General features: G+C 49.0%; 1 protein-coding gene across 1 annotated transcript in view; it reads right to left on the minus strand.

The window, feature by feature from the left end:
* Positions 1 to 9,969: 9,969 nt before the first annotated feature.
* MAML1 (mastermind like transcriptional coactivator 1) overlaps positions 9,970 to 21,026 on the minus strand; it is a gene marked incomplete at its 5' end in the record, with an annotated part of 65,085 nt that continues 54,028 nt past the window's right edge. The window contains 3 exons of the mRNA XM_081091931.1: positions 9,970 to 13,079; positions 16,503 to 16,599; positions 19,319 to 19,558. Coding sequence (XP_080948057.1) covers positions 12,100 to 13,079; positions 16,503 to 16,599; positions 19,319 to 19,558 — 1,317 coding nt within the window. The 3' untranslated portion in view covers positions 9,970 to 12,099. The remainder of the gene's footprint in view (positions 13,080 to 16,502; positions 16,600 to 19,318; positions 19,559 to 21,026) is intronic.

Consider the following 21,026-nt stretch of genomic DNA (forward strand, 5'->3'; position numbering starts at 1 on the left):
TTATAATAAAAAAAACAAAAAAAAATAAAAAAAAACAACAAAGTGATGAATGCCAAGAACCTACAACCAAGATTACTTTATCCAGCAAAGCTATCATTCAGAATTGAAGGTCAGATAAAGAGCTTCACAGATAAGAAAAAGCTAAAGGAGTTCATCACCACCAAACCAGTATTATATGAAATGCTGAAAGGTATCCTTTAAGAAGAGGAAGAAGAGAAGGGTAAAGATAAAAATATGAACAGCAAATACATATCTATCAACAAGTGAATCTAAAAACCAAGTGAATAAAAAATCTGATGAACAGAGTAAACTGGTGAATGTAATAGAATAAGGGGCATAGAAAGGGAGTGGACTGACAATTCTTGGGGGGAAAGGGGTGTGGGGGTGCAGGAAGAGACTGGACAAAAATTGTACACCTATGGATGAGGACAGTGGGAGAGGTAAGGGCAGAGGGTGGGGTGGGAACTGGGTGGAGGAGAGCTATGGGGGGAAAAAAGAGGAACAACTGTAATAATCTGAACAATAAAGATTTAATTAAAAAAATAAAATAAAAACTATTCACAATAAAAAAAAATTGATTTGAGAGAGAGAGAGAGATCAATTTGTTGTACCACTTATTTATGCATTCATTGGTTGTTTCTTGTATGTGCCCTGACCGGAGATTGAACCTGAAATGTTGAAGTTGTACGCAGGCAGGCTAAATAGCCATCTCAGATGGTGATGAAAGAAAACTGAATTCATTTAAGGAAAAGGGGATGGGAGATGGGGATATCCAAAGGGAAGGGCTGCTGTCCATGGCCACCCTGGTTGCAAGTCTGGCGGGGTCCCTGAGAGGTTGGGGATATGTGCCTGTGGGGGGATGGCACTGGCATGCCCCTGGAGGGGGAGCGGCACTGGGTCCTTGTCCTGAGTGTGTCTCTCTCTTGCAGGTGGAAATCTTAGGGGCGGGTCTTGATGGATAGTCCTCAGCTCTCCAGGGTGCTCTTCACTGTCGTGGTCTCCACTGATTGGTTGGTGCCAGGCGGTCATTCGTCCATGTAGCTGGTCCTGAGACACTTACTTGGTTTTGCCGGTTTTCTGGGCTGGAGCTGAACTATAACTGAGGCCTAGATACTCTCTTTAGGGAGGAAAAGGTCAGGGGGTTTTAACCTCATGACCAGTGATGTGCTAGGGGAAGACAGGTAGCCCTGGGGGTGAGTTCTGGTTTTCCCAGCGTGCCCCTTGCTAGGTGGGCATCAGGGCCTTTCAGCCTGGTGAGTTTCTGTACCGGCCCATGGTCCTGGCTCTAACAGAACCCACAACCCTGGCCTATCAGGGTGATGCTCTAACCAACTGAGCTACCTGGCCAGGGCCCCTGTGCGTGACTTGCAAGGAAGAGGAAAGCACCAGCCCTCAGGAGGGAGGAGCAGCTCATCTACAGGCCAGAGGCTGGGGATCTGCCTTGCGAGGTTTCCGAGGGCAGCAATCAGATGTGCCCATCGGAGTGTCAGGCGCCTCTTCTCCTAACCAGGACGGTGACCTTGGTGTAGTGCACGTGGTGGGTTGAGAGTGCAACCTTCACATCGAGATCCTGGCTGATCCCCTCAGCCTTGTGCCCTTCCGACAGGCTGCCCCTCTGCTATCGCGTGTCTTCAGCTGGTGATTAATCACCCTCAGCTTTTCATTGTCTTTCTTTCTTTCTCTCTTTCTCTCTTTCTTTCTTTCTTTCTTTCTTTCTTTCTTCTTTCTTTCTTTCTTTCTTTCTTTCTTTCTTTCTTTCTTCTTTCTAGTATTTTATTTTTATTGATTTCATAGAGGAAGAGGGAGAGAGAGATAGAAACATCAATGATGAGAGAGAATCATTGATCAGCTGCCTCCTACACACCCCCTGCTGGGGCTCGAGCTCACAACCCGGACATGTGCCCTTGACCAGAATTGAACCTGGGACCTTTCAGTCTGCAGGCTGATGCTCTATCCACTGAGCAAACCAGCCAGGGCTCATTGTCTTTCTTAAATGCATCACAGACAGCTCCCAGGAACAGCCTTCTGAAGCCACAGATTTTTGTTCTTTTTATTTTATTTAAATACTAGAGGCCCAGAGCACTAAATTCGTGCACAGGGAAGGAGGGGAAGGGGGAAGCAGTGTCTCTCAGCCTGGCCCTCTCGCAATCTGGAACCCCTCGGGTAGAGTCTCTAGGCCTGGCCAGCAATCAGGGCCTATCGGGGCTTTCCCTCCTCCAGCCGCCAGCAGCTGGCCCCGCCCCCACCGCTGCCACTGCTTGCCATCTGTGTGGTGCTGCTCCCCCTCCCCCACCATTGGTCACCTCCCTCTGTGGGCGACTGGCGTGAGGTGCGATTGCTTGGCTGGCCTGGGCCTCCCTCTGTGGGGCAATCGTGGGGCGATGGTGGGGCCCCTCCGACCAATCACATCGCACCCGCCTTGGCTGGCCTGGTGCCAGTGCATGTCAAAGCGTGGTGGTCCGGGATCAAACCTACAAACCAGATACATGCCCTTGACCAGGAATCAAACCTGTGACCCTTTGTGCACAGTCTGACGCTCTAACCACTGAGCACCGGCCAGGGCAAGAACCTGGATACGTTTGAAAGCACAGAACCAACGTAGACCCTTAGTATTCAAGATCAGGGATGGCCCTCGTGTCAGGGGCGAGGAAGCTAAAGCATCCTGCAGCTGGAGCCTTCATCACTTACCAGGAACACAATTCCACGCTCTTTCCATAGCCTTGGCAGGCTCTGCTTCCCAGGTACAACCATGAACGGAGCCTCCTGCGTGGCCTCCGTGAGCGACCTCAGCTCTGTGTCCTCCCACAGCTGTCCCTGCTCCTCCCCAAGCTTCCAGAGGGACCTGCTCAGGGTGGCCTGAGGCAGGGAAGCGGGCAGGGAAGGCTTCAGACCTCACCACATTGGACAGAACAGGGAACCCTGCACGTCCACGCCCCTCGTCCCTCGCCCCCGGGGCAGGCGCTGTACTTACTGTCACCTGGTTTTTGCAGCAGCCAGCACCTCCTTTTCCTTGGCAGGTGACCCCTCCAGAGACTGCACCTCAGGACACTGAGGAGGTGACCCTGAGGGTTCTGCCCCTGCCACACTGGTTCCCACACTGGGGCAGGGGGAGGTTGTTTCACACCTTCATGAAAGGGTCTGATGCAGCCCTCCATCTGCAAAGCAGCAGGCGCAGCACCAGCTGAAGGCACAGGAGGAAGAAAGGGCCGTCAGGCAAATTGGTCCCACACGTGAGGAGAGCCTGCCGTCCGGCCAGAGTGCCCTCAGCTTCTGGGTGAGTTCAGCCACTAGCCTGGACCAAGTTCACAGGCAACCACCGCTTTGCATATTTCAGCAGCTTTACAGCCACCTTGCTACTTCTGTCACAGGACAGCGAAAAGCAAGAAAAATTCCAAGGCAGGAGGGATGGGGAAACTGAGACAAAATTAAACAAGGCCAAGCAGTTAGGCAGCCTGCAACCAGCTTGTAGATAGCAAGCCTTATCTTCCCCCAGCCAGGGAGCTTGAGAGCAAACGGTTGTCTCCCGGGAGAAGGGAAGGAGCCTTAATGCAACTGGAGAATACACAGCTTAAATCACCCTGAAACTAACAGACGGGGCGGGGAGGCGGGAGGGCGAGGGCAGTCTTTATCTCATCCCACTTTTGAACAGAGCAGCCAGCAGTTTTGGAATTTAATTGCCAGGTGCTTCTCATAAATTCTGGGGAAGCCATAACAAAATAAAAGGGAGAGAGAGCTTCAGGGTTAACCTGTACCAGGATATCTAGCAGAGGAATTTAAAATCTATGCAGTGGTTCTCAACCTTCTGGCCCTTTAAATACAGTTCCTCATGTTGTGACCCAACCATAAAATTATTCTTGTTGCTACTTCATAACTGTAATGTTGCTACTGTTATGAGTCGTAATGTAAATATCTGATATGCAGGATGGTCTTAGGCGACCCCTGTGAAAGGGTCGTTCGACCGCCAAAGGGGTCGCGACCCACAGGTTGAGAACCACTGCTCTATAGACAGAAGGGTATATAACCCTTGGAACGCCCACCAGACTTACTTGTCCAAACTTGTTGGGAAAGCCCATCTGAGTTCCAGCTCAGATGTAGTTTAGTAGATTTGTTTGCCTTGTTTCTTTAATAAATGCTTATTTTAAAAAAGAAATTGCCTTTATCACAACGAAATTATCTGGAGTCACTCATTTGAATTCATTCCTATGAGCATGAGAAGAATCAAGGTGGGGTCCAGCCAGTGTGGCTCAGTGGTTGAGGGTCTGTCTATGAACCAGGTCACAGTTCGATTCCCGGTCAGGGCACATGCCTGGGTTGTGGGGCATGCAGGAGGCAGCCGATCAATGATTCTCTCTCATCAGTAATGTTTCTCTCTCCCCCTCTCCCTTCCTCTCTGAAATCAATAAAAATATCCTAAAGAGAGAAAAAAAGAATCAAGCGAGGGGGACAGGCCTCTCCCTGTGACTCCGGGCGCTCGGATACCCTCTCTGGTGCCTGTGACTCTTTCAGGCCTCCATCAGCTGGGGGGCCTTCAGGCTGCTCTTTAAAAACAATTGTCAATGACAGTTGACATTCAGTCGTATTTTATATTAGTTTCAGGTGCTCAGGCTGCCGCACTGGAAATGCGGCTGCTGGGGCAGGAGTGGCCTTGCCACCCTGTCTTCCTTTGGGCATCTCTGAGCAGTGAGGGCCCACTCCCCTGCTGGGGCCGTAATGCCCTTTGTGCTTTAAATCGAACACTCGCGTCAGCAGCTGCCAGCTGTGTTTTCTCAGCACCCCTCCCTCCTGTTTACAGGCTCTTCCTTTGGGGAACTGGTCCTCCACGTGGCTGTTGACTGCTCTTCCCCCAGCTCTGCCTGGCTCCGGTCCAGCCCTCGGCCCAGCCACCTGTCTCCCTCAAGGGGCCTGCCCAGCCCACCGCGTCTGAAGATGCCCTGGCCTCCCCTCACCCTTGCAGCGCCCTCTTCTCACTCTGCTTGAGTTCCTTCCAGCACTCACCACTCTCAAATCATCTTGTTCACCTGCTTGTGACGTTCCCCCACAAGAGACTGCAAGGTCCAGGCAAAGGACCTTGCCCTCCATCTCCTCCTGTTTCCACTCTCAGGGCAATACCTGGGCAGACAGACAGACCCAGGATGGCGGCAGACAGATAGACAGACCCAGGATGGCGGCAGACAGACCAACCCAGGATGGCGGCAGACAGACAGACCCAGGATGGCGGCAGACAGACAGACAGACCCAGGGTGGCGGCAGACAGACAGACAGACCCAGGATGGCGGCAGACAGACAGACAGACCCAGGATGGCGGCATACAGACAGACAGACCCAGGATGGCGGCAGACAGACAGACCCAGGATGGTGGCAGACAGACAGACAGACCCAGGGTGGCGGCAGACAGACAGACCCAGGATGGCGGCAGACAGACAGACCCAGGGTGGCGGCAGACAGACAGACCCAGGGTGGCGGCAGACAGACAAACAGACCCAGGATGGCGGCAGACAGACAGACAGACCCAGGATGGCGGCAGACAGACAGACCCAGGATGGCGGCAGAGCTTCAGAGCTTGGGAACCTCCTGGCCTTACCCCTGGGGCCTGGCTGTTCAGTGCCGCCTTTGACTATGGGAGCTACAGTGGTAACCTTAAGGTCGAGCCTGGGACAGGGAATTTTTGGTTTTATTAGCCAGATTTCTTTTTATCGGCTTGTAATATAAGAAGCCCAAGTTTAATCCTCCCTAAGTATTTAAAATAAGTGTATGGTATCTCATCAAGTGGAAGTACTGCACTTACTTAACCGACCCTCTGGCAGCCATGGAGACTGCCCCAGGTTTTTGCAGCTGTAAGGCCTGTGCTATAATCTTTCTCTGCAGCCATAATTATATGCAAGGATGGCTTCTCAGAACTGGAATTGCTGGACTGGACAGATGGCATGAACATTTTAAGGAACCTGATACCTTTTATAAATGTTCTTCCCACAGAAAGCTGTACCGCAGCCTGCCTCAGCACACTGCAGCCAGCCCGGTTCGCCTCGGGTACCTGGCGGCAGAGCAAGCTCCCTTCTGTTCTCAGTTGCACTTCTTTGATTACTGGGGCGAGCGAACTTCCCTGAGACCCAACAATATTGACATCAGGCCAATTAACAATCCTTTAATAGCCTTTATTTTATTTACTTAATCTTTATTGCTGAAAGTATTACAATGTCCCCTTTCCCCCCATCAATCCCCTCCAGCCCACCCCTGCCCCCTACCCCAGGCCCTCACCACCCCACTGTCTGTCCGTGAGTTATGCATACATGCATACAAGTTCTTTGGTTGATTACCTTCCACCCACCTCCCCCGCCTTTCCTCGGAGATTCCACACTGTTCCATGCTTCCATGTCATCAGTTTGTTATTAGATTCCATGTATGAGTGAGATCACGTGATACTTGTCTTTCTCTGACTGGCTTATTTTACTTAGCGTGATGCTCTCCAGGCCCCTCCATGCTGTCTCAAAGGGTAAGAGATCCTTCTTTTTTACAGCTGCATAGTATTCCATGGTGTAAATGTACCACAGCTTTTTATCCACTCATCTACTGATGGGCTGTTTCCAGATCTTAGCTATTGTAAATTGTGCTGCTATGAACATAGGGGTGCATACATTCTTTATGATGGGTGTTTTGGGATTCTTAGGATATATTCCTACAAGTGGGATCACTGGGTCAAATGGAGTTCCATATTTAATTTTTTTTAATAAGTTACTTTAAAAAATATATATTTTATTGATATTTTACAGAGAGGAAGAGAGAGGGATAGAGAGCTAGAAACATTGATGAGAGAGAAGCATCAATCAGCTGCCTCCTGCACACCTTCCACTGGGGATGTGCCCGCAACCAAGGTACATGCCCTTGACGGGAATCGAACCTGGGATCCTTCAGTCCCCAGGCCGACGCTCTATCCACTGAGCCAAACCGGCTAGGGCCATATTTAATTTTTTTGAGGAAACTCCACAATGTTTTCCATAGTGGCTGCACTAATCAGTCTGCATTCCCACCAGCAGTGCACAGGGCTCCCTATAATGGCCTTTAAATGTTCAAGTGAGTGCGTCTCCCGCTTTAAGGTCAGAAGCTTAGGAATGTTAAGCTGTGCGAGGAAGGCATGTTGGAAGCCAAGACAGGCTGAGCCCGAGGACTCCTGGCTGTCAGCCACGGTGGGAAGGCTGAGGGGAAGTTCTTGAAGGAAATTTAAAGCTGCTCCAGTGAACACACAGATGGTAAGAAAGTGAAACCCTTATTGCGAATGTGGAAAAGTTTAGTGGTCTTGATGGTTCAAACCAGCCACAGCCTTCCCTTAAGCCAGGGGTGGGGGGTAAGTTCATTAAATGTTTGACCCAACACAGCAGGCTCATTTCTAAGTTGGTAATTGCCTGTGGCCCACGAGTGTTATAAATACCCAAATGGCCCTGGGCAGAAAAAAGGCTCATCCTCCTTACGCCAAAGCCTAACCCAGAGCCAGGCCCAGCTCTGTGAAGGCCGAGAGGTGAGAAGCTGAAGAAAACTTGAAGCAGCAGGTTTGAGAGGACTGACTCCAATTTTGGAAAAAATTCTACTCTGAGTCTAACGCTATCAAACAGCATCACATGTTACAGAGAAGTCATTCAGGAGAGGAAGAGTCCATCTGAGCAGATAACTTCACTGTCCTCTTATTTTGAAGAACTGCCACCCTGATCAGTCAACAGCCATCAATAGTGAGGCAAAAACTGTCGCCAGCAGAAAGATTATGACATTTTTTAGCAATAAAGTATTTTTAAATTAAATACATTGCTTTTTAAGTTTATTATTATTTTAAAATATATTTTATTGATGTTACAGAGGAAGGGAGAGGGAGAGAGCGATAGAAACATCAATGATGAGAGAGAATCATTGACTGGCTGCCTCCTGCACACTCCCTACTGGGACTGACCCTGAAGCCCAGGCACGTGCCCTTGGCTGGAATGGAACCTGAGACCCTTCAGTCCGCAGGCCGACGCTTTATCCATTGAGCCAAACCAGCTAGCGCTAATCTATTATTTTTACAATATATTTTTATTGATTTGAGATGGAGAGGGAGAGAGAGAAGCATCAGTTCCAGCCCTGCCTAGGGATGGAACCGTGACCTCCTGGTTAATAGGTCGATGCTCAACCACTGGGCCGTGCCGGCTGGGCTGTTTCATTTCTTTGTTTGTTTTTGTTTTTAAGACATAATGTGACTGTACACTTAGACTATAGTATCGTTTACGTAAGCATAACTTTTATGTGCACTGGGAAACCAAAAAATTCACGTGACTATTGTACGAAGTTATTAACTTTATTGAGGTAGTCTAGAACCAAACCTGCAACATCTATAATGTATGGCTGTAAAACATTTGAACTATTAAGACCTAAAGTAACTGGTTCTAGCTGGTTTGGCTCAGTGGATAGAGCGTCAGCCCAAGGACTGAAGGGTCCTGGGTTCGATTCTGGTCAAGGGAACCTTCGTTGCAGGTTCCCCAGCCCTGATGAAGGTGCAGAAGGCAACTAATCGGTGTGTCTCTCACATTGATGTTTCTCTCTGTCTCTTCCTCTCCCTTCCACTCTCTCTAAAAATCAATGGAAAAATATCCTCAGGTGAGGATTAAGAAAAAAATAGAAAAAGAAAGAAAGAAAAGACTGGTCCAACGGTTAGAGCAGAGTAAAGGCTAGGGAAATCCTAGGACACGCAGGATAGGGACCTGAGACTGACAGTTAAACAGCAGTGTGTGCCCACCTAGGAAACCCCAGAACCAAGAACACTTAAGAGTAAGTGGTTTGTGCCTGGCCAGTGTGGTTGAGCGTTAACTCATGAACCAAGAGGTCCCAGGTTCAATTCCTGGCCAGGGCACATGCCTGGGTTGTGGGCTTGATCCCCAGTAGGGGGCATGCAGGAGGCAGCCAATCGATGTTTCTCTCATCAATCTTTCCATCTATCTCCCTTTCTCTCTTAAAAAAAAGTAAATGGTTTGCACTTCTCCTCCCCAACCAGAGGGTAAATAGGTTAAATCCTCTCCACAGGGAGACAGATAACAGAAATCCAATTAAGTGCCATTAGCTAACCACACCAAAAGACAGACACATTATGCGCATAAGGCTGATGAATATTCTATCGATCCATTCTGAAGACCTCCCCTAAGTGCCCAGCCTTTAAACAAAGGCCCCAGTGGGCCCTAACCCTTTCCTCCTCCTTCCCTCACAGGCACATACACCCTAGTCTCTAAGGGACACCATGAAGCTTGCAACCAGGGGAGCAATGGGCAGGGGCAGCTTATCCCGGGCCAGATCCCTGAACCTGTCTGTCTCCAAGGCCCCCTTTTCTCTGACTTCCCAGCCCAGGTCCTGCTGCTGCTTCTATGCCCTGCCTTGTTTCACTCTCCTAGCTCTATTTTGCTTTAATCAATTCTTGTTTGCTTTTCTGTACTTTGTCTCTTGATTGAATCTTTCCCTCAAGAAGGTAAGAATGGAGGCCTTCCCTCACAACAGACACGAAGACGTGGGAGAGCCCGAGCGACGTCGGTTCTGATTTCTATCTACCTTCAAATACCAGAGGTTACTCTGAGGTAAACCAAACCAACCCCCGCCCCATGCTCAGTAAGAAAACAGTAAAATCACAAAAGAAAACCAGCTACCCAACAAAGCAGTCACGGCCGGCACCACACTGCCCACCCTGCAGGCACTGCCATGTTAAGTCAACACACAGGCAGTTTCCATACTAGCAAAATACTTTTATTATTTTATAACGATAAAACGAGAGCCAGGATTTCTTTTTGGTGTATACCAGAGTTAAGGGAAGTAGAAGAATAAGGGGATTAATAGGATTTTTATGTACTTTGATGACAATAAAAAGTTAATACCAATTGTTTGTCATAAAACTTATCATAGCTCCCCAGAACACATATATAAAGAATCATAGTTTAAAAATCTATAAAAGTAAAAAATATACAGTCAGAAGCTCTAACACTTATTCCATCTTTAATATAAAATTGTAAACATTTATTTACACAAAGCAAATGTGTTTAACAAAAGTCCGAGCACCCTTTTGAGTCATGGCTCCTGGAAGATGGGGGGAGGGAGTTTGCACTGCAGCGGGAGTCCTCTCCTCCCCAACTACCCAAAAACCAGGTTCATAAATAAAGCCGCGGGCAGCTCCCTGGGGGGACCCCAAGCATCACATTTTATTGCTCTGACACTACAGCAGTGAGACGCCTGCTGTCTATCTAGGTGGCCCAGGACTAAGGCTGGGGCAGCCCTCCCCTGGAGGGAGGTGGAGTGCCCTGGGGACAGAGGTGAGCAGCAGCCAGAGGGAGACCAGAGAGGAACAGGGGCCCATCATTAGCCTTCACCCACTATTTTTGGTAGAAAACCTGCTGAAGTCACCCTCTTCCCCTTCAGACTGGGGAACTAACTCAGAGGGTGGAGTCTTCACTGGCTCTATGATTCACTCATTCCCTTCTTCAAAAGCTAAATTCAGCATCAGGGAAAGGCAGGGAGGGCAGTTAAAGGGGAAATGGCCCAACAACACCATTTGTGGTGAAAAATGGCTATTAGAGAAGAGGATCTGAGGGTCCAAGTACCCCCAGCAAGGCACGGCTGGTGCAAATCATTACCATATGTGTACAACCCCCAACCCTTCATCCCAGCCACTCAGGCTGGTCACACCAATCTGTTCCTTGGTCAGTTCTTTACGCAGGACGCTCCTTGAATGAACCATTTGGAGACTCCAGGGAAATGGAGCTGCGGTTTCTCGAGACCACTCTGCATACAGCCACTCTTCCAGGGACCGCTTTCTGTCCATCACTGAAACGTCTCACCCTGTGCCGACCACTTTGCTTTCTTAAACCAAAGTGCTCTCTCCACCTTCATTTTCCACAAGCAGCCCACTCTTGGCTTAGTCAAGTCCATTCATTCATAGACCTTACGGAGAAATCCCCCTGAATCTTTAGAAAGGATGTGTTAGTGTTATAAAGCAATTACCTTTAAAAGTGCAATCATCTGACGTGGCAGTGGCAAGAGTAAGAACACGTGGAGTTCAGGGCCTCCCTGCAGAACGGGGCACGCCTTTCGCCTTCGTCCTCCTTCCCCAAAGCGTTCCTTCTGGGGAGAGACACCGTCTCCCCGCAATGCTGGGTCTCCCTAAGGAACTGCAACGACTCTTTCCCCCTCCCATCTAGTAAACTGTTGCCTTAAGAAGGTTTTCCAGTTGGGCTGGAGAAAAAGGAAGGGCAAGTGGGGTGAAGGAAAGACATCTGTGCACAACTCAACAATGATCACCTTCTAATACATTAACTATACGTGTCAGAGAAACTAACTGCAGAAGGTGGGAAGGTACAACAGAAGGGGACACAGGAATCCTAAACATCCCACTCGCGTTGAGCCCGGGGCTGCTGCCAGGATTCCTCCAGGGTCCCCAGAAGCACGCGCTCTGGGGGAGGGGCCCTGCCATCTCGCAGCATCCTGAGCCCCTGGCGCATGCGGCCACAGACTTACTTACGGAAAAGGTTTCCAGTGACACTCCCTGAAAGCCGACCAAGAGCAAGAATAAAAAAGGCTCTTCCAAGGAAGCCCTAGGTTTCCAATGCCACCCAATCAACTCAAACCACCACCTATTCTGCTTTAAACTTTAAAAAATTTCATCTTTTACTATGCTACAAATTGCAAGTAATTCTGCTATATAGTTTCAACAAAAACTTGTCCCCAGCATTAGGGCAAATGGAGAAATCTTGGATTAAGCCAACCTGATGGCACAGATTTTTATAAGCCTGACGTTGTGGGGTTTCACTGCTATAACTGTCGTTTTTTGGTCATTTGGGTAGAAAACCACCTGTAGAACCCTGTCCTGCTGTCCCAACACCAGGTAATGACGCCAGCAGATGGCCTGGGGCCAGCCCGACAGACCACACCGCTGGGTTGGAGGAGGGGCTCTGCAGATCCTGGCCAGGTGGGGCCTCAGCTTCAGCCTTTGCTCTACCCACCCAGCACACCAGGCTGTGAGCTTTTGGTCCAAATAGTTGCTCATTGTTGAATATGAGAACAAAAATACAGGATGTATGAACACTGAAAACATCATAAATCCTCCCCTTACTGAGGCCCCAAAAGGTCGTCCAAATCATTCATCCACTCTTCCGAAGTCCTGTTCTTCAGCAGGGAGTCGATCAGATCGGCGTCCCCAGCCATGCTGGACAGCCCGCTGCCACCCGGCTGCCCGCTATAGGCAAAGGGCAGCTCCTGGCCCGAAGTCCGCACAGGGTAGGTTTGGGTGCAGTGCAGCCCTGCCCGGCCGCCCATGGGTGGGGCAGGGCTCTGGCTGAAGGCCCCCAGGTCAGGCCCACCAGGGCTCAGGCCTGGCAAGCCCTGTTGTGGGGCTCCCTGGGGAGGTGCTGGGGCGGGGGCACCGGTCCTCTGCTGCGCACTCACGGGAGTCAACATGGGCCCCGCTGCAGCTGCTGAACTCATGGGGGCCATGGGCCTGCTGGGCATCGTCTGGGAGAATTGAGAGCTGGACATTTTCAGGTGGGCCTGCTGCATGTGGAAACTGGAGGCTGCTGTGAAAGGGCTTATGGTGTTGCTTCCTTGGGTCTGGCCACTCAGGTTCGGCATTCCCTGATGTTGCCAGGAAGGATTCTGGCCTCCCATGGCTGCCGACACCCTTGGGACCTGTGGCTTAGTTAAACCAGAGTTCAGGGTCCCCTTATTGTGCTGCTGGGAGAGGCCAGAGCTCCCCAGAGAGTTCTGTCCATAGGCAGCTGAGACTGAGGTGTTCTGGCCCATGTTGGTCTGCCGTGGAATGTGGGCATGTCCATTGGTGGCCTGTGGTGGGGGCTGGGCAACTATCTGGGTTATGCCAGAGGCCATGCCATAGAGGCTGCCCTGCGGCATGCTTTGGGAGCCAGTGAACTGAACGACACCCCGATCCTGCTGGCCTGAGTTGGAGGAGAGAGAGGAACCTGACGAATGTCCAGGGCCCATTGGCATCAGATTCCCGGCCTGAGGGAATCCTCGAGGACAGCTGGAGTTCGACGGACCCAAGTTGTTCATGCCAGGCACGGTGGCAGAAGACCCTGGAAGACAGAAGATTCTGTCAATCAAGTTGGCATTTCATGGCCACCACAGAGGAGACACCTCCATGGCCCGAAGGTGCAGCTGCCAGCCTATGGGCACGAATAGCAGAATCAGAAATCCAGTGGGACCTCAAGGAGGAGAGCCTTGGCCAAGGGTCAGGTCTGCAGCAATGAGGAGATCAGACAGCTGCAGAGGAAGGGCACAGCGAGGAGAGAGAAGCCAGTGGACTTGACTGGCTCACCCTCCGAGGCCCACCCATCTCTGCTTCGTGCAGGCCCTATGCTGGGCACTGGGGGCTCCAAGGATCCACCTGAGGACCTGCCTTTGGGAGGTGAGGACTCCATGTGCTGTGACAGGGTTACAACAAAGGCCAGGCAGCGGGCTGTGGGAGCACAGGGGATGAAAGCTCAATGCCTGGGAGACTTAGGGGAGGCTTCAGAGAGATGGCGACGAATATGTTGGATTTTAAAAGGGTAGACATGTCCGACTGGTGTGGCTCAGTGGTTGAGTGTCAACATATGAATCAGGCCCTAGCTGGTTTAGCTCAGTGGATAGAGCGTCAGCCTATGGACTGAAGGGTCCCCGGGTTCAATTCTGGTCAAGGGCACATGCCAGGCTGCAGGCTCGATCCCCAGTAGGGGACATGCAGGAAGCAGCTGATCAGTGATTCTCTCTTATCTTTGATGTTTTTGTCTCTCCCTTCCTCTCTGAAATCAATTAAAAATATATTTTATTTATTATTTTTTAAAATATATTTTATTAATTTTTTTACAGGGAGGAAGGGAGAGAGATAGAGAGCTAGAAACATCAATGAGAGGAACATCGATCAGCTGCCTCCTGCACACCGCCTACTGGGGATGTGCCCGCAACCAAGGTACATGCCCTTGACCGGAATCGAACCTGGGACCTTTCAGTCCGCAGGCCGACGCTCTATCCACTGAGCCAAACCGGTTATGGCAAAAAAATATATTTTAAAAAAACAAAAATATGAATCTGGAGACTGCAGTTCAATTCCCAGTCAGGGCACATGCCCAGGTTGGGGGATTTGATCCCCAGTAGGGGGTGTGCAGAAGGCTGCCGATCACTGATTCTTTCTCATCACTGATGTTTCTCTCTCCCTCCCTCTCCCTTCCTCTCTGAAATCAATAACAATTTTTTAAAAAGTTCTCCTGCTAAACAAAGTAAATATTCATCTATATATAAAAAAAAAGGGTAGACAGAAGTTTAGCAGTTTGGAGAAACAGTATTCTAGATACAGAGAAGAGTGTATGCAAAGGTATGAAGTTATGAAAGGCCGTCTGTGTGGGGAAGCCTGTGGCTGGGCTGTGGCGAAAGCATCCAGCTGGTTAGAGACAAAACTGAAGAGACAGCCGCAGTCAGATTCAGAAGAGCTGTGGCTGCCATGGGAAGGGCAGGCGTGCAAAGCCAAAAGGTAACTGGATTGTGACTGTGGTTTAGACCCTGCTGGGCAGCTGTTAAAATCCCTTAGGTGAGGGGTGCACACACATGTGCCCCCCGCCCCCCGGGGTGACAGGGAGAATGCTTGAGCTTATTCTTCATACCACAGACGCTCAGGGCACAGAGCAGTCTAGGCTGCAGTCAGCAGGCATTTATAGCGCACCTGCTCTGTGGTGGCGCTGTCCTGAGCAGACAGCAAGAAATGTGACAGGCAGGCTCTGTCCTTTGTCCTCAGGGAGCTTGCTGTCTGGACCTCTGCCCTAAGCAATGGCTTCATGGTGACAACACAACTGAGGCGGATTTTTGTGGGCAGGAGAGCGACTGTTCAGGGGTTGGCCTTACCTGAGCACCTTGTTGCTCCTCTCACTCTCTCCACCTGCACCTAACTAAACACTGGGTGGAGAAGAAAGTCTATTTCACTCCCACTGACAGCCCACAACAACAAAAGATGGGATGAAGGCAGGAAAGCTGGCTAAGACCCAGGCTTCTGCGATGCCTGCTGACCTCCACTCCTCAGTCCTGGTCAGCATGCACATAAAGCTCCCCTGGGCTCTTCCAGAATGCACAGCTGTGGTCAGTTTCTCTGAGACACTATAGTGAGAGTCACTGACCAAGAAAAGGACAGGTTTTGAAGATATTCCAAGAAGAGCAGACCGCATTTCCTTGCATCTGTCAACTGGCATCTCTATGTATTTCTAGAGTGGCAGCCTGAGCAGTGGCAGCCAGGTTCCCTTGCACATCTGACACTTGACAGCTGAGACCCCTCAGAGTGCTTCCTTCCTTTCCTGGTCAGCTGTCCAGGGCTGATGCTGCCACTTGTGTCACCAAAGTGAGCAGAAAGGAAAAAAGAAGCAAAGCCCACACAAATGCATTAAGTGTCTCCTTATCTGGAAACTTGGAGAGGTCATTTTGCTGAAGCAAAGAACTTTCTTAAGAATTACAGAAATGGTGCCAGAAGATGGTTTGACTTTGGATGGTGGGCACACAGTGCAATATCTAGGTAACATATCATAGAAATGTACACCTGACACCTATATGATCCTATAAACTAATGTCACCCCAATATCCTATATAATAAAAAAAAGCCTATTATGCTAAGTGTCCAGTCATCTATTCAACCAATCAAAGTGTAATATGCTAATGATATGCTAAGGCCACTCAACCGCTTGCTATGACGTGCACTGACCACCAGGGGGCAGACGCTCAGCTTGCTGCTGGGGTCGGCCCATCAGGACTGAGTGAGATGGGCCAGACATGCCCTGGAGCCCTCCTGTGGTCCCTCCCTGGCCCCATCGTGCACCGGTGGGGTCCCTCGGCTTGGCCTGCACCTCTTGCAATCCGGGACTCCTTGGGGGATGATGGAGAGCCGGTTTCAGCCCGATCCCCCAGGCCACTCCCCTCGGGAGGGTGCCAGACACAGGGCTCACAGCTGATAAGCGCTGCTTTGGCAGCGCCAGCCTCTCCTGATCGGGACTGATTGGGCACGAGCCCACAGCAGGTGCAGTGGGGCCAGGATAAGCGGGAGCAGCAGGTAGGAGCTGCAGGCAGCGTTGGACTCTGGGTTTCGGCCCGATCCCCGCAGGCTACCCAGAGGGGGGTCCCACACGTGCACAAATTTGTGCACTGGGCCTCTAGTATTAATAAAATTCAAAGAATTACAGAAGCCATTTCCTATTGATATCTTCCAACTAGACATGATTTTGCTTCAAAAGATTGTATAGCCAGGGACACAGCCAAAGTACTTAGCTGAAGTGGTCTGCCTCTCTGACCCTCTTCTGGCCCGCAGGGTGAATAGAAAGCAGGCTCCGTAGGCAGACTGAAGTTTATATGAGCAAAGTAAACTCATAGAGCACCTAGCAGAAAGCTGGGCAGACAGCAGGAACTCAGCACGAGTGGAAGAGACCACCTGCTCTGGGCATGCCTACCTTCCCCTGCCCCACTCCATCACCCAGATGCCCCCTCACCTGTGAACTGCCCAACTTGCTGTGGGAAGGTGCTCTGTGTCGGGTCTTGGTACTGGGGTGGTGGGCGGGTCAGATGGCGCTGAAACTGCTGTTTCTCCTAGAAAATTCCAAGAACAGAACAAAGACCCACATAAAAGAAAAACAGTGTTAGATCAGAGAAAAGAAAACTGCCCAGGCTTGTTACTCACAGACAGACTCCTGAGGACTATCTCATATAATGCTCACAATCTCATTTTGGGGATTTTTAATAATCCCCGGTTTTCTCAGTGGTTAGAGCACTGACCCACAGACTGAAGGGTCATGGGTTCAATTCCAGTCAAAGGCATATATCTCAGTTGCAGGCTCGATTCCCTGGTGGGGCTCATGTAGGAGGCAACTGATCAATATGCCTCTCTCACATCGATGTTTCTCTCTCTCTGTCTCTCCCCGTCTCTTCCACTCTCTCTGGAAAAATCAATGGGAAAAATATATCCTCAGATGAGGATTAAAAACAAACAAACAAACAAACAAACAAACAAACAAAATCACTCTGAAGCACAAGGATGGGGCTGAGCTAAGGAGCAATAATTAAAAAAAGAAAAGGTGAGTTTTTAAAAAAGGAGAGCAGATCAGGAAGATACAAATCAAAAAAGCCACATGGTATACCACTGCACATGCACAGGTGGCTAGAATAAAAAAGACAAGTGTGGGGGAGATGTGGAGAAACCGGCACCTTCATACACTCTGTGGGCATGTAAAATGGTGTAGCTACTTTGTAGAACAGTCTGGCAATTCTTCAAAAGGTAAACATAAGAGCTACCATAGGACCCAGCAATTCCACCCCTAGATATACACTCAGAGAGCTGAAAACCTATGTCCACAAAAAGTTCAGGAAACAACCCAACTGTACCAACAGATAAACTGATCCATAAAATATGACATATTCATACAACAAAATATTATTCAGTCATAAAAAGCAGGAAAATAATGATACATGCTACAACAAGGTTGAACCTTGAATCCTCTTACATGAAATATTCACAAATAGGAAAAACTATAGAGACAGAAAGTAGATTAGTGGTTGCCTAGGCCTGGAAGATGGGGGAAATAACTTTTTTTTTAATATATTTTTTATTAAGATATTACGTATGTGTCCTTATCCCCACATTATCCCCCCCGCCCCCCCCCCCCCCGCTCATGCCCTCACACCCCCCCGCCCCCCCGTTGTCCGTGTCCATTGGTTAGGCCTATATGCTTGTATATAAGTCCTTTGGTTGATCTCTCCCCCTTACCCCCACCCTCCCCTACCTTCCCTCCAAGGCCCAACAGTCCAATCAATTTCTCTCTGTCTCTGGATCAGTCCTTGTTCAGGAAATAACTTTTAATGAATTTAGGGTTTAGGGTTTCTTTTTAAAAAAAATTCATTATTATTGCCCTAGCCGGTTTGGCTCAGTGGATAGAGTGCCGGCCTGCAAACTGAAAGGTCCCAGGTTCGATTCCAGTCAAGGGCACATGCCCGGGTTGTGGGCTTGATTCCCAGTGGGGGACTTGTAGGAAGCAGCCAATCAATGATTCTCTCTCATCATGGATGTTTCTATCTGTCCCTCATCCTTCCTCTCTGAAATCAATCAAAATATATTTAAAAAAATATATTTTGGAAAAAAATAAAAAATATATTATTATTGATTTCAGAGAGGAAGGGAGAGGGAAAGAAAGATAGAAACATCAGTGATGAGAGAGAATCATTGATTGGCTGCCTTCTGCATACCCCACAACCCCGGCACATGCCCTGATCAGGAATCACACCATGATCTCTTGGTTCATAGGTTGATGCTCAACCATTGAGCCATGCCAGCTGGGTAGGTTTTCTTTTTACGTGATAAAATGTTCCAAAACTGTAGTGATTATTGCATAACTCTGAATATACTATGGGATTATTCACTTTAAATGGGTTACTTGTGTGTCATGTATAAAAAACAGCAGAACCGAGGTAGTGATGTGGGTTTCAAAGTCATTCTCAATCAACTTGAACTACTGGATGGCTAGTTCTTCTCTTATGTTCTTTTTTTTTTAAATCCTCATCCGAGCATATTTTTCCATTTATTTTTAGAGAGTGGAAGGAAGGAGAAGGGAGAGAGAGAGAGAAAAACATTGACTGGCCGACTCCTGCACATGCCCCGACCAAGGCCAGGGAGGAAACTGCAACCGAGGTACGTGCCCTTGACTGGGAATCAAATCTGCAACGCTTTGATCTGTGGGCTGATGTTCTAACCACTGAACAACCCAGCCGGGGCGCCTCTTAAGTCTTAAAGATGTAATTTAAAACCCTGAGGACCTTGGCACCTTCACACTTCACTTGGTGACCAAGTGGATGAACTGTAGGACTTAGAGGGAGCTTGTTGGTCCTGACTCTTCAACCCAGGACCCCAGGCAGGTCTTCACTTCCCCGCTTCACACGCGTGACCTATCACAAACTACATTTACAACCCGGCTCGGCCCACAGTAAGCTGACGGACTGGGAAGCTCGGTGCATCGGCAGCTGCCAACAAAGGATATGGAAAACTGTCCCAAACACATACAGTTTTAGCCACAGATTCTGCCTTCATTAATCCCCACTAAATGACATAAAAGCTGCTTCTGACACAGGTCACCACTGTCTGAGAAATGCCACTCACAGAAAGGGGTTTAAAAGGGCAAAGCACTCTAATACCAAACATGCACCGAGCACACTCACATGGCACCCCGCTGAGCTCGTGGCCACTGCAGTGCCTTGGGAGGCAGGGTGAGATGTGGGGGAGAGGCGGGGATGGGGACGGTTTTCTCCCACTTTTCTTTACCTGCTCTGCCAGAAGGTGCTGCTGCCTTTGCAAAAACTGCTGTTGGTGCAAATGCTTTTGCTGCTGCTCCCTCTGTTTTTGTTGATCCAAAAGCAACTGATGCTGCTTCATTACAGCTGCCTGCTGCTGGCCACTGAGATAGGGGGTGCTGCTGTGAGTGCTGGCCACTGACACAGTGGGCGGCTGGGTCCCCACGCTGGAGGCTTGGGCTGGCACAGGGACGTTGGGAGGGTTCTGCTCCTGTCAACACAGAGAAGGGGGTTCCCGAGTCAGGTGGGACACGGTAAAGTCTGTAAGCCCTGATCAGGACAGAGGAGCTCCATCTGATGCGAGCCTAGCTCCCTGCAGATGACTACAGTGCAGCAACGCTACAGGGCTGGGCCAGAGACCAAGATAGCAAACACCCGAGTCTCCAGGCCCAGTAATGCACAGTTACTAGCAGCTTGCAAGCTTTGCTTCCTATGGTTTGCCAGGGGCAAGGGTGTGATTTTACACTTAAGCTCATAGGTTTGCAATAGCTTCTGTAAGCAAGTATAGCTTATATATCTTTACTCACCGGGATGCACAAGTGCAGGTGGGCCCCAAGGAGGAGCGCTCAGAGGGGCTTTGGGTGAGGAAGACACACCATATTCTGGGTTTGCAAACCTTGGGTTACTGGTGATGGGGCTGTCCCTGAACTGCCCGAAATTGTTTTGTCTGCCCACTTGTATACAACATTTTTCTGGGAAGAGACTGCTTGGATTTTGTCAAATACTTATGCTTAAAAAATACTAAGTATTGATGAGAACTTTAATGAATATTTTCAATTAATACATGGACCAAAAGTGAAAGTCATGTCAAAGGTTATCACAATGTTATTGCAACATCACTACCTACATTTTAAAATAACAAGGGGAAATTTAACTCAAAAAAGGAAAAAGGCAAAAAGCAATTATTATTTAGACAAGCTCAACTTCTTGAGCTCCTTTCTAGTCCTTATTCATTTGTATACTTAATCTGTACAAGATTCTAATCTTAGAGCAGACAGATTCTGATGTAATTTCCTCACCCCAATCTGCAGAAGCTCACAGGCTACAAGACGCTGAGGTGCAAAGTGCTACCACTTTAAAATGGCAGTCATCACTGTCCCATTCTTTCTTTTTTTTTTTTTAAATATATTTTATTGATTTTTTACAGAGAGGAAGGGAGAGGAATAGAGAGTTGGAAACATCGATGAGAGAGAAACATCGATCAGCTGCCTCCTGCACACCCGCCACTGGGGATGTGCCCACAACCAAGGTACATGCCCTTGACCGGAATCGAACTTGGGACTCTTGAGTCCGCAGGCCGACGCTCTATCCACTGAGCCAAACCGGTTAGGGCGCCACTCTTTCTTAAGGTTGCTGCTTGCTAGTGGCTATGCAGCAGTTTAATGGCTGACATAAGTGGAAGTTTCAACATTTACACATGCATGCTCCTGTTGAAAGATGCTTAAACTGCTTCTAGTTTTGGGCTATTAGTTATAAACATGCAATGGATATCTGGTATATAACTTTCTCTTTTGGGGGGATTACTTTTTGCAGGTTTATAATGTGCCAATGCTTATGAATATTTTTATGGCTTATGAAAAATACATAATGAAAAAATTACTTCCCAAAAGCACTGTGCCCAGTGAGCATGTCAATCTGTTACCAGCTACAAATACACAAAGGCACACATAAAAGTATTC

Source organism: Myotis nattereri, assembly GCF_964212035.1.
Source record: "Myotis nattereri genome assembly, chromosome: 5".
NCBI classification, from domain to species: Eukaryota; Metazoa; Chordata; class Mammalia; order Chiroptera; family Vespertilionidae; genus Myotis; species Myotis nattereri.